This window comes from Euprymna scolopes, chromosome 31 (genome assembly GCF_053919585.1).
Source record: "Euprymna scolopes isolate OS-2025 chromosome 31, ASM5391958v1, whole genome shotgun sequence".
Lineage (NCBI taxonomy): Eukaryota > Metazoa > Mollusca > Cephalopoda > Sepiida > Sepiolidae > Euprymna > Euprymna scolopes.
Window position 1 is genome coordinate 88481720 of NC_136512.1, and position 13934 is coordinate 88495653.

A 13934-nucleotide genomic window follows, 5' to 3' on the forward strand; every position below is an offset into this window, starting at 1 on the left:
TCATCCTCAAGCACTCGACGCATTCTCGCTTCTGGAATGGTGTGAGCAACCTGGGAATCCATCTGGCAGACACCTTATGCATATGCAAATGGTCATGAATGATAGTTTCCACAGACCCTGTACTAATCTTGACATCTTGGGTTATTTGGCGAATACTAATGCGCTGATCTTCCAAAATGGCAGCCTCAACTTGGACAGATGCCTCATCAATGGCAGAAGGGGGAGGGGGCGGCCAGGTCTGGGAGCTGTTTCCACAGACTTCCGGTCATGTTTGAATTCATGATGCCAGCGTTTTATAAGGTCATATGATGGGGCATTATCACCATAAGTTTCTTTCATTTCATCAAAAGTCTCCTGTGGTGTGCTTCCTTTCAAATACAAAAACCAGATCACTGCTCGACATTCAACAGGCTCCATTTCACACCTAACTCAGTTCAAATACCTGTAAAACAGAAACCACAATTAGTTCAGAGCTGTAATTTGCTACATAACCCGTAGAGATATAAATCATTGCACATGCAAAATTTCAGCTAGATCAGACAACTGGAAGTGAGTCAGGGGCATTACTTATTGCACAACCCTCGTATTTGTCAAGCTCCTGCCAGCACTTGTGAAAAAGACATGCTCTCAGTTCCGAACCTGTATTAAGGCAGTGATTGAGGCTACATTGACTAGAATTCAGCTCTACTACATAATCAAGTTACCCGAATTGATTTTTTCAATAAAAGTTTTAAAATAAAGCTGTAGTGTTGTTTTCTTTAGGGCAACATTTTTATCGTTTTACCCTGTAGTGATTTCAAAAGTTTAAAAGAAAAATGACTTGAGGGTGTCATTTGCTAGAATCAAAACCAAAACATTTAGCAATCCAGCCTTAGTCGTTACCATTTGAGCTATCATCAAATGAATAAGAAATAGTTAAAAATGAACCTATATTAATGTGTAAATGTATATTTGTGTATGTCTACAAGAATATTTTAAGTCGACTTATGCCTGCCAAGTTCCAATTTTCTTTAATTTTGATCCTTTTGCAGCTATTTTTATCAGTTTCTCTCTCTCTCTCTCTCTCTCTCTCTCTCTCTATATATATATAACTTTTAAAGAACACCGAACGTAGTGCCATAATTAATTACTGAGGGTTTTTTTTTTTGTAGTTTAAACATAAACCATTAAAAAGAAACTTTCAAAAGACCAAAATACACTTCTAAAAATATTTCTCCTAAGTCTACATTAGATAAAGAGGATAAACAAGGGGTGGGGCAAGAAAAAAAAACTATCTAGACGTCTCTCAGCCAACCCTTTTCAAGATATACGTTGGCAGCAGGGGAGAAAACATTGTTTAAAAACGTGGTCAAAAAGCCCATAAATTAATAGTGAGGGTAAAAAAAAAAAGAATAGCGAATACCCATAAGTTCTAAATTATGGGTATACTCTCTTTGCTTACAGAGATGGTTGGCGCAAATTAATGTATACAGCCTTGAGAATTTTTAAGTGAATTTTCGAGCGCGCTCTGTGTAAAACCGAGAAAGTTTCATCCGTGTATCCGTCAGTGCAAATTTGGCACTCTAATGAATGTTCACCAATGGACGACCTATGAGTTGGTAAACGCCCGGATATTGGCCTTTTTTTGTGCCTACGTATCGAAGGGGGGACATGTTGGGAAATTCTAACCTCCAAACGTTGAATGATATGGCCCACGTAGTCAGCTTCACACTGACCGTTAAATCGGTAAACAACCATATTATATTGAGTGGTAGGGATACCATCCTTTCGAAAGGAGGGGAAAGCATTTCTCGTCCCAAACACCGTTCGGACCTTCGTTGCAAAATAGCAATGTGAAACAGTTGTAGCAATTTTATGCGAAAACTCCTGGCTTTATGTATATATATATATATATATATATATATATATAACTATGGTACAGAAAAAATGCAATTATTTGGCTTGCATCATCCTGCAACCTTGCGTCTTGAAAGAGATGCACTTTGAAAAAAATGGAGGCAATGAGTTTTAAATATATATACAAATTAATACATGACAGAATTGGAAGACAGTTGACACATCTTGTCAAAGTCACATGATGAAAATACATTTTGTTTTTTTCTGTTTGAGAAGACAGGCTTTTGTTTTTGAACAAAGTATATGATAAAAACTCTAAACTTTTGTTATCGTTTATACACATTAGAAATTGTTTTGGTTGGGAAAACTTTGTTGATTTATGAATTTAAAAAATTTTTTTAGTCCATTTAATCGTCCTCTAAAAATAAAATGTAACAAAAATTTTTTTTTTCTGTTTTTAGGATATGCTTGCATTGCAAGTTATTTCCATGTTCAAGAATATCTTTGAATTAGCTGGTCTTGAACTCTACCTCAAACCATACCGGGTGGTAGCAACAAACCCGGGGGTAAAGTATCTTTCTCTTTTTTATTTACTCTAACCATGGCTGCAATTACTTTGTATAATGCTGATGAAAAAAAAAATGCGTGAAAGATGAATTCTTCAAAGGAAAAAGTTTTGCACCATATTTATTTGTTTGCGGACCATTATCCTCATCTTCGTAGTTGTTGTTCAGGGCCCATGGTACAGTGGATAGAGGTGTTGAATCTCTATGATTCCAGGTGAGCATTGTCTGGAGATAGCAGTTTCAATCCTACCCAAAGCCGGCCAGAGAATTAGTTGGTTAAAATCGAGATGACGACAACTATGAAAGGCAGTAATTGCTGAGAATACAATTAAGACTCGACATTCCTATCCCATCACGGTTAACAACCACCTGAAGAAGGCCAGAGGATAAATTGGCAAAAATGTTGTGAAGCAACAACTATGAAGATAATAGTCCACAAATAAATAAATAAACAAATAAACAAGCAAATAAATAAATAAATAAATAAACAAAAAAATAAACAAATAAATAAATAAACAAATAAATAAACAAATAAATAAATAAATTACTTATCTCAAAGGATTCCAATAATGATATAGTTTTGCACCACTTATCTTTTTACGAAAATTAAAATCAAAATATAACGATATTAAACCTTATTTCTAGCATCCTTATTCCAATTTTGATTAAAATTCGTTACATGATTTTCATCCTAGAAAATGTCTAAAATATATGGATTAAGCTTAAGGAGAAATTTAAATTCAAGAAATTTTGCTTCATTCATGTGTTAAACTAGAAATCAAATTTAATGCAAATCCGAAATATTTCAATGTTTATGTCCATATTATGCCCCTTAAAAATATGGGAATATTAATTCATGTCTGTTTCATTGATAATATCTATTAAAATTTTACAAAATTTGAAGCTACCTGAATTTTTGCTAAGAGCTTCCACTCATTATTTGTTCTCTTTGTATAAAACTAAATACATCCCACATTATCCACCCTCACATCTAGAAGCTGTGTTCCAAAATTCTTAATGATCATTTATCTTTCATTTAAGATCTAATCAGTATTTACTAAAAATATAAATTCTACAAAAATATGCATACACAGTCACATATATATATATATATTCTTTATATTATAAGCTTATTATATATATATATATATATATATATATATATATGCTCTATATTATAAGCTCTATTTCCTTTTCGGTTTTATTGAGCTTTTACATCTGGCTGAGTTTATTTTACTTGTAAATATTAACTCTTTAATATTTATAATATATTTTAAGTTTACCATTTTGATTACCTTGGTAAACTTATTGTAATTTATTTATATATATATATAAATACAGTAATGAAATTAAAGGGATGTAGTGTTTGCCTGATATATGCAATGGTAAACTTCAAACTAATATAAATAACAGTATTTATATATAGATAATTTAATCCCAAACAAATAAAAAAGCTCAATACTCAATAGATAGTAGAGCTTATGATAAGAAAAAGAAAATTAAAACTGTAAGGTGAAATTTACAATCTAAATTTATTGTTCGACTGAATACTCCAAAGATCAATTTACAAAGTCCTTATTCCGACTTTAGGACTTTGTAAATGGATTTTTGGAGTATTCAATCGAATTTTGATTGTAAACTTCAACTTACAGTTTTAATTTTCTTTCACTTGTATATAAATACATATACAAACATATGCACATATACGCATATAAATATATAAACATATACACATATAAATATATACCTCCAAAAATAATGCTATTAAAGTAGTAAAAAAAGTACCTATCACTTAATGCCAGTTTTTAAAATCTTTTAATTTATAATTTAATTAGTACTTACTGTGTATATATCTATATATATAAAGGAAAAGAAATCAAGACTAAATTAAAATTTACAATCAAATACTCCAAAAACAATTTTCAAAGATTCTTATTCCACGGAGTTTCAAAGAATATGATTCTTGTTATTCTTCTCATCAACGGACAGAAAGAAATTAGCAGATCATTATTTTAGCAAAGCAAAAATTTGCTGATTACGGCATTAAATGAAGCAGCAATTTATGATGGTTAGTCATAAATTGCAAAAAATGTGTTCATGTCAGTTAAAAACATGTGGAAGAAATGGAGAAAAAAAGCAGAAATAAACTGGAATTAAAAAAATCCCAGCATGCATAAAGACTCACTCGATGGTAAATCCGAAAAGCAAAGGAAATTTAAAAAAAAAAAAATTCAAAAAAAGTCAAAATTTAGAAGCCAGTGGAACATGCAAGTGAGTTGTAGAGTGAAGAAAAAAAATACTAATCCAAATGGAGAAGTAATTTCAGAGCGAGAAATAATCTGGTTGGAAAAGAAGTTCAATACAACTTAAATGAATATAAAATTGCTCTTGCAGATGGTGAAAAAGCTACAAAATTGCAAAGTTGAGATGAGTAGGGCTGTGACAACAGTGTATTCTTTTCAATGTTTTGACTCTTGAGTATATATCCGTTTATATCTTATATGTTTTTATGTAGACGGATTTGGTTCTCAGTTGATTAAGTGTGTCTAACTGTATCGGATATACACCCGAGAGTCAAAAGAATGAAAAGAATATTCTGTTGTCACAGCTCTAATAATGAATTGTACAATTCTCAATATTACACTAGGTTTCAAGATCCTAAAAGAAACATCATATCTTTCTATAGTTTAGATTATTGTTGTGACTTGAACTTTGCTTAAATTTTCAGAATTGTGCCAGCTCTGTTATGTATTTTTTTGATAACATTGAGCACTTTAAATGTAATACTTTTATTCATCCAAATTTTCCATTTTAGTGTGGCGTCATCGAATGTGTCCCAAATGCAAAGTCAAGAGATCAAATCGGACGACAAACGGATATCGACATGTATCAATACTTTATCAGCAAATATGGTGATGAAGACACGTCAGAGTTTCAAATGGTAAGTCTCTGCTGTCGTCGGGTTAAGGTGATGGGTTTTCTTCTGGAGTCCAGATTTTTTAAACTTGTGACATTCAAATCTAAATTATGAGATTTAAAACAAAGTTCTAATCTTGAAAAAGGGTAAAAGTGTTGTATAGTTAACAGCTGAGAAATTGAAAATAAAAAATTTAATAAAAAAAATAAATTTGACCAAATGATAGAAAATTTAATTTACTATCGATCTGCACAGTTTTAAACTTTTGAAACTATAATTACTTTCAATTAACTGAATTCGTCAAATAGGTTCCGATATCACTAACTCAAAGTCAGCGTCTCTATAATATTACTTTGCCTCCCTTTCCTAGAGCATAACAAGATAGTAATAGCATAGGTTCGACTTCAGATATCAACAAATGCAGTAGTAATAAATAATCATTTTTTTTTTGCACTTCCCAGGCCTAATCTTGTTAGAATTGCAATTGACTTAACAAATTATAAAACTGTTTAAGAATTCTATGTTTATTTGAAAAAACACATTGAATGATAAGCGTTAACTATTATGGATAAAGAAAGGCCTTTTTATGATTACAGCCAGCTTGAATTTGAAAACATTTTAAAAGATTTTGCCAGTCAAATTAACTTCCGTTAAAGATGTTGGTGTATTTGGTTAATTGATAAAATTTTTCTTTCTAGGCTCGTCGCAATTTCATCGTCAGCATGGCTGCCTACAGTGTGATCAGTTACATTCTACAAATCAAAGATCGACATAACGGCAACATTATGCTCGATTCGGACGGTCATATTGTACACATAGGTAAGTTGCAGTTACGCAGAAGAGACGAAGGGCACTTGTAAAAATGTGGCATGTCAATCTTGTGCCATGCATGCAGAAACCCAAATTGCCAGTATTATGAAAGTCCACAATTATTGTATTCATACCTTATCAGTTGGTTGCTTTTGTGTGCATTTCTTTTTGATCCTTCCAGATGAACGGTTTTCTGTCTGAAAATCACCTTATTTACAGGGTGGAACAATAAAATTGTCGCCCTAGAAAAAAAAAAACATGATTCCATTTTTGTTTGAAACCGGTTTCCTTTTTTTGTTGCAGACCATCTACTAGTTGGTCAGTTGTGTACAAATCCCAAGAAAGATAGGCGTCTTCTATCATGTCTGAAAGTGACACAATTTTCAATGAGTTAGCACCCTCAAAATGTAATAGTATGGTTTCAAGTGAGGGGCACATTATGCCACCTCACATCTTCAAAGGCGCCTTGAAAGTCAACACCAAACTGTACCTGGATGCGCTCTTTTCTTAGAAGGGTCCTATAATGATAATGTTTTTAATATTTAACTTATTTTTAAACCTACAGACACACATGTTCCAAACTTGCATGGAGCGTTTGGAGAAATCAACTGCCAAACATGGAATTGAGTTTTTCTCTTGACTTGTTTGAATTAGACAGGGATTCTGATTTGTTCTCCTATGATGAGGACAAAATTAAAGTTTTAAAGAAACTATTGTTATGAAGGTGGGGAGATACCACATTGATCCTTCTTTGGATGAGAAGATATCTCCAGTGAAATTGAATTATGTCCCTTCCTTGAAGATTCTGGAGAGCGTGGTGGACTCTCTGGAGAAAAGGGGACTATGTGAAGACTATATCAATGTTTTCTGGGAGTTTAAAAAAATTGACATTATTGAACCATACTTGTATCCAGCAAGACTTCAAAAAATATTGTTTGGTCATTAAACAAGTTGCAGAAGTCACTAAGATTTGTCCAGTTTTCAATTGTTTAGAAGGTATGGGGGGGGGGCGTTTCTTTGAATGATGCTGCATATTCTGGAGTCAATTTGACCGCCAAACTATCCGACTTGTTACTAGCATTCAGGAAAAATGATCATATGCTCCTGGGAAATCTCAGGAAAGTCTTTTTACAAGTCTAAGGACTGAAAAGGACAAACATCGATTTTGTTCTTTTTGGGGAAGTATGACGATCATCTGTGTACGTTTGGGTATAAATCTGTGTTTGGCTTTAATGCCAGTCCATTGATCTTGAGTTTCATGCTCAAATATCCTGTTGATTGGTTCACTTATGATGAAGCATCTGCTGTTCTATCCAATAATTTTTACGTTGATAATATGGTCACGACATTAGTGATTTTTGAATTGCTCAGGTCTATCGTTCTGTTCATGACCAGCTGAAAGGAGCTGGATTTGAATTGCAAATTTGTAATTCAAATAATGAGTTTGCAGGAGGAAATGACTGAGGATGAAAGTGCTTTCTTTCCCTTTTCCTACATTGAAAAAAATGCTGGGATATGTTTGTTTTCCTCAACAAGGTTCAGTAGGCCTTGTGCCAACAGTGGTCATTCCTTATGCTGACACAAATCGCAATATTTTAGCACAATTTTCCAAGATCTATGATCCTTTGTCCTTATGTTTTCTTGTTACTATTCCGGGAAAAATTCTTGTCAGTAAATTGTGGAAAGTAAAGTTGTCTTGTGATCAGAAAGTTTCAGAGGAAATTCATGATGATTGGAGGTTATTAGCAAGTTGATTCAGTGAAGTGAAGTTCCCTAGAATGGCCTTAAGGGAAAGTATTCTTGCTCAATTTTTGTGTTCTTGTGATGTATTTCAAAAGAGGCTAATGGCTTTTCTCTGCATGCTAAACAAAGGAAGGAATGGTTTTTGACTTTTGCAAAAGCCAAGGTGGTTCCTCAAGAAAAAACCCTACTCACGCTGGAACTTTTAGCTATATTCTTGGCTTGCAAGATATTTTTCAATATTTTGAGAGCTATCACTTCAATTATCTTTGAGTCATTTATCTCGTTACTAACACTCAGATTGATTTATCTTGTATCTTTGATAGAAAATCATCTAAGGGTAATATAAAGTAATCTGAACAGTGTTCGATCAGTATCCAATAAAAATAAGATAAATGAATCAACTGTAGTCGGGGACAACCCAAAGGTTTTCTTTTTATTGACTGCTTCACCAAGATGTAAAGGAGGGCGCCACTATTTCCTCTGTTTTATTTATCTTTCCAATGAGTATTTAGCAAGGCAACATTAAGTACTCTTCTTGAATGGGGAGTCATTTTTGTAATAGAAAATGATCCAAAAAACAAGATGGCAAACGAAATAACTATCATAGAGAATAGGAAATTATCCAATCGTGAATATTCGACGATTAAATGAGTTTAGCAAAAAGTTGGCAGCATCAATCCAGTCAGAAGCTTTGAATTGTAACAAATTCCAAGTAAAGATTGACAGTATTAATCCAGACAGGATCAGAAGAGCGTAGTTCTGTTTTCACGTCAAGACAAAAAAAGCTATGATTAAAAATTTCAAAGAGATTTAATATATTTTATTTGAATGAGTCTGGTGCCTTCATTCTTATCACCCCTAGACATAAATATAACTGTTCAAATGTTTGTGTAGACTCGTGATAATCTCGGGGAGACAAGTAAAGACGGTAGTTTTGTCTTGATTCAGGGGCGTATCTCACCCCGTGAGTTAAACGCACCCCCAGATACCAGCCAGGTTAGTATCTGGTACAATGCCAAAGAAATTTTTTTGGGGGGGGGGGTATTCTTTGATATGACTTGGCTGAGAAATTAACTCTAGTCTCCTGAAGGGAACGTTCTAACCGTTCTGCTGAATGAATCAAAAGAAAAGGTCTTTTGTTACATTCTCTTTTGCGGTATTAACATTTCCAATTCTGTTATTTTGTCTTCCAGATTTTGGGTTCATGTTTGAAAGTTCACCCGGTGGCAATCTTGGTTGGGAACCGGACATCAAACTAACTGATGAGATGGTGATGATCATGGGAGGCAAAATGGAAGCGCCGCCATTCCAGTGGTTTATGGAACTCTGTGTCCAGGGTTACCTTGCCATCAGGTAAAGCCATCGGTTCTTCTTGGCTTTCTATTTCATTTATTCCTATATATATATATATATATATATTGAAACAAAATGGACATTATTTTTATTTGATTCCAGTTTAGATTCTTGTCCAGAATTCTCATTTTATTAGAAACCGAAAATGAAAAATTTGATCTATACAACGTATACGTAACAAAACGAAAATACCATTCCAAAAATCACATAAGTTGATCAAGTAGTTTTATTTTTATAAAGAAAATCATTTTGAAGCAATTAATGGGAATGCATAGGCATCACAATATAAATCTTGCAATTTTGAATTATTCTTGAGTTATTATTTTTTTTTAGATTATTTTCAAAATGGCTAACAAGAAAGCCACTCTTTGGTTACTCATAAAATTTGATTTTCTTGTTTGAAAATAAACCACTTTATCAATTTGTGTTATTTTTTTTTTTAGATTTCAAAATGGCAACCAAGGCAGCTATTTTTTAGGTTAAAATTTGATTTTCTTATTTAAAAATAAATCTACTTGACCAATTTATATGATTTTTTGAATATGATGTTTACATTTTGTCACAGGTCCGTAAGACAGATTTTTCTTTCTTTTTGTTTTTTAAGATGGGTGAATTTTGGAACATTTTTTTTTATCTTCAATCAATTGTGTCTGATATAGTGTGTATGTGTGTGTATATATATATATATATATATATATATATATATATATATATATACAATTGGGACCTGAGGAAATTCCACATTTTCTTTTTCATATGTAATATATTGATGTTGGCATTTTGTGGATGCTCAGCATAAATGGAGATACCTTGATATTATTGTGCTCTTTTGTTAAAACTGCAAAACTATTTATCTAAGCTAGTAGGAATGCCTGGCATAGCCCAGTCATAAAATACACATAGATATGATATTTAAATTTATACAGATTTCATATATATTATTATAGTTAATTTTCTATCGATTCTTATATATGATAAATTTGTGATTTTTAAAATTTTAAAAATATATCCATGACTTGGGTGCATTAGCTTGAATTGAAACTGAAACCAAAGTTTATGAAGAAGAAAAAAAAAAATATATATATATATATATATATGTATGTATAGATATATATATATATATAATTTGAGTTCCTTCAGCTATAATCGAAAATGAAATCCAAACTTATGAAGAATTCTTGATAAAATTATCTATTACAAGAAACGGAATGTCATAACAATTAAACAACAGTCACTCTGAAGAAAAAAGATGTAAGCATGACACACAAAATAACACACACGCTATCATATTAATATATATATATATATATATATATATATAATAAACTAACACGCTATCATATAAATATATATATATATATATATATATATATAAAATAAACTCCGTGGATTAAGGACTATCCACTTATCAAGTGTTTCCTTTTCAGATTCTTTTTCAAAGTGTTTTTTAACATGTTTTATTAACTGTTTGCTCCTATATATATATATATATATATATGTGTGTGTGTGTTTTGGCCAACACGTGTGGATCGAATGTGCAGTTGGAAATAAGTTCTACACCATCCACTATGATTATGCAATTCCGACAGCTACATAGCTAGAAAACGGAGCCATAAAATCTGACATGGTGATATGGAACGAGAAAGAGAGAGTAGCAACCCTAGTTGAAGTCGGTGTCCCTAACGATATTGGCTTAAACAGAGCTGAGAGGGAGAAGATACCAAAATCTTGAGTATGAGATGAAAAGAAATTGAAATCTTAGGAAGATCTCCATCTTTCCAACAATTATAGGGATAAGAAAGAATTTCAAGAATTACCTGGCAAATATACTCTGTGAACCAAGTGCAAGAGAGATTCAAACAATTGCACTTAAAGGAGCAGGTAGAGTCTTAAATCTTAAAAAGATCTCTTGGTGGGAATGTATGAGATAGTGGGTGAATGCCTGGCAACCAATAGGATGCTCCATAAACAACAAAAGCGTAAGAAATATGAAGTTAATGTAGTTTGCTTAAAGCATTGTTTAGCATGTATATGAATTTATAGACAATAATGCAATGCAGATGTGTAACGAATCAACACAATGTGGAACAAATAACGATGGAATTAGCTATACAGATTCACCTTTTTATTAATTCGATATGCATGTGTCGTCAAGTTCTTTATCATATATCAGGACAATTATGTTCGATTTTAGTTCAAACGTACATGCCGTAGCCGCCACATGCAAGTACACAATGCAATGTTAAAAGTATAAAAAGATATTGTATTGGTAAAACGTTGCATAGATTATTCCAATGTTATGTATTTTTATTTGATTCGACTTGTGTTTAACTGTTACATCCCTGTATTATATTTCCTTAAATTAAATACTTTTATAGAAATAAAACTGATTTATTAAAGAAACTTTTTCTTTTTCCTTTCTTTTTCTTTTTCCCTGTTTTCTTTTTTTTTTTTTTTCCTTTTTTCTTTATTTTCCTTTTCTTTCTCTTGTTTTTCTTTTTCATTTGTTTTACTCGTTTCTTTCTTTTTTCTTTAGATTTTTTTTCTTTCTTTTACTTTCTTTCTTTTACTTTCTTTCTTTTACTTTATTTCTCTTTCTTTTTTTTACTTTTTTCTTTTTTTTTCATCCCTCTCTCAGCATTTTGAATGTTTTTGAATGTTTTTGAATGCTTAGTAAATTTTGTCACAAGATTCTGATGCCTTTCAACATATGAATATAAAAATGGTTTAACCAAATCCATTCTTGTAAAGTTTCTAATCATATTAACATTTTTTTTAAATGCTAGTTCATTACAAATAAGCCATATTGTCACTTGGATGTAAGGGGTTACTTTTTAGGACCATGTCTACAGGGACAGTGTGTAGGGAGTTGAGAAGTGAGATGTTTGTTCACATTACATTTAAATTTATGCATGTTAGTACAGTCAAGCAAGTAGGTGGGGAAATTCTAAAGTCTAACAATCTGAGGGAAGAGACTATTAAAATAGAAGAATTTCCTGCATCTAGGAATCTTAACAGTGAAGGGGTGAGAGTTTGCTGCTAGACGGGTTTGTTGGAGATGTGGTTGTCAAGGGCGTACAGATGCAATGAGTTTGTTGGAGCGCATTCCATTAAAATGCTTGTAAAACCTGCACAGGGATGCAACATTGTGGCAATGGGGCAAGGGTTAGAGTTTGGAGGTTTTCGATAATCCAGGACGACTCTTTTTTCGACCTTTTCGAATAGTGGCTTGGTAAAGATATAGAATACTCACATGTAATTTTCTAGCACGTTATAGGAAACCCACCATGTTCAACTATATTAAATTGTATTTGTGTTTCTTTCTCTTTTCTTTTTTCAGGCCGTATCAAGAGGCTGTAGTGTCTTTAGTCTCCCTTATGTTGGATACAGGACTTCCTTGCTTTCGAGGACAAACGATCAAGTTACTCCGCAGTCGATTCGCGCCCCAAGCTAACGAACGAGAAGCTGCTAATTTCATCTTGAAGATTGTCCGTGATTGTTACCTCAATTGGCGAGGCAAGACTTACGACATGTTGCAGTATTATCAGAACAAAATCCCGTACTGAAAATCGAGCGGGCCGAACAGTGCTCCGGACATTTTACTTGTCCCGTTTCAAATGTGACGAGGTATCTGAACAATGCCGAGAAAGTCTCGTGCTTTGGTCGGTCATGTCGACCCTGCTGGTAGGCCTGACATCCACCCACTGAGACAGACTGACCGACACTCGTAAACATCTGAGTGACCCCTCGGGCAGGGGTTAATCCCCGACTTGCAATGTCTCTAGCAGACAAGGATTGAGAATTATGTCTCACAAATTTGCTAATTTCATAGCAAATTTGTGAAAATCGTTGACAGTAAAAAAAAAAAAAAAAAAAAAAGTTAAATGTACTTGATGACTTGTGGATTTATCATGGATTTGCTGGGGGGTGGGGATCATGATTTAAAAAATTATTGTCTTGTTTCTTGAATTTTCAAATTTATCTGTCTGGCTTTGTGGATTTCATATGAAAAAATGGTAAAAATATATGTATATAATAGTTTTCCATATGTGCCAGCAGCTAATATATGTATATATACATATGTGTGCATCTGTGTGTGTATATATGTATAGCAACCTGTATATATGTAGATATTTTGGATATACATTGTGACTTTAGACATGTATAGGAACGATATAAGATATGCAATATCTCATGATATAAGATATGCAATATCTCATGATATAAGATATGCAATATCTCATAAAATGTTGTGGAGACAGAAAATAGTACACGCAAAATGGACAACAAAATTTAAACGCAGAAAAAAATAAAAACGTTCATTGATCTGAACGAAACTGGTCAATATCTTGTTTGTTTTTATTTTTCCTGTGTTTAATTCATTTTTTTTTTTTCAATTATCTTTTAGCATAAGATTTAAGATTTAAAAATATAATTAAGTTACACAGAATTATCTGCGTTTAATCCTCATAATGAAGAAATAAAAAATTCTGTGTAGCTTAATTGCTTTATATTTTCATGAATTACTATTGGGCTCTACTCGTGTGTTGAGCACTGTTAAAGTAAATACTGAAAAAATGATACGTAAAATATCTATTTATAAAATTTTATGTGGATACATGAAATATATTATGTTAAAGATAATTCCGTATATGAGAAAGATTAAAAAATCTGAAAAAGATATCAATACTATCTAGTATTAATATTTT

General features: G+C 32.4%; 1 protein-coding gene across 5 annotated transcripts in view; it reads left to right on the forward strand.

Annotated features, from left to right (window-relative positions):
• The window catches only part of LOC145255841 (phosphatidylinositol 4-kinase alpha-like), a 272694-nt gene extending 259124 nt beyond the window's left edge, over positions 1 to 13570 (forward strand). For all 5 annotated transcript variants that reach the window (XM_080114579.1, XM_080114575.1, XM_080114578.1 and 2 more), the window contains 5 exons: positions 2298 to 2402; positions 5218 to 5343; positions 6018 to 6138; positions 9066 to 9225; positions 12566 to 13570. In XM_080114579.1, the coding sequence (XP_079970705.1) occupies positions 2298 to 2402; positions 5218 to 5343; positions 6018 to 6138; positions 9066 to 9225; positions 12566 to 12791 (738 nt within the window). In that variant the 3' untranslated portion in view covers positions 12792 to 13570. The remainder of the gene's footprint in view (positions 1 to 2297; positions 2403 to 5217; positions 5344 to 6017; positions 6139 to 9065; positions 9226 to 12565) is intronic.
• Positions 13571 to 13934: the final 364 nt, after the last annotated feature.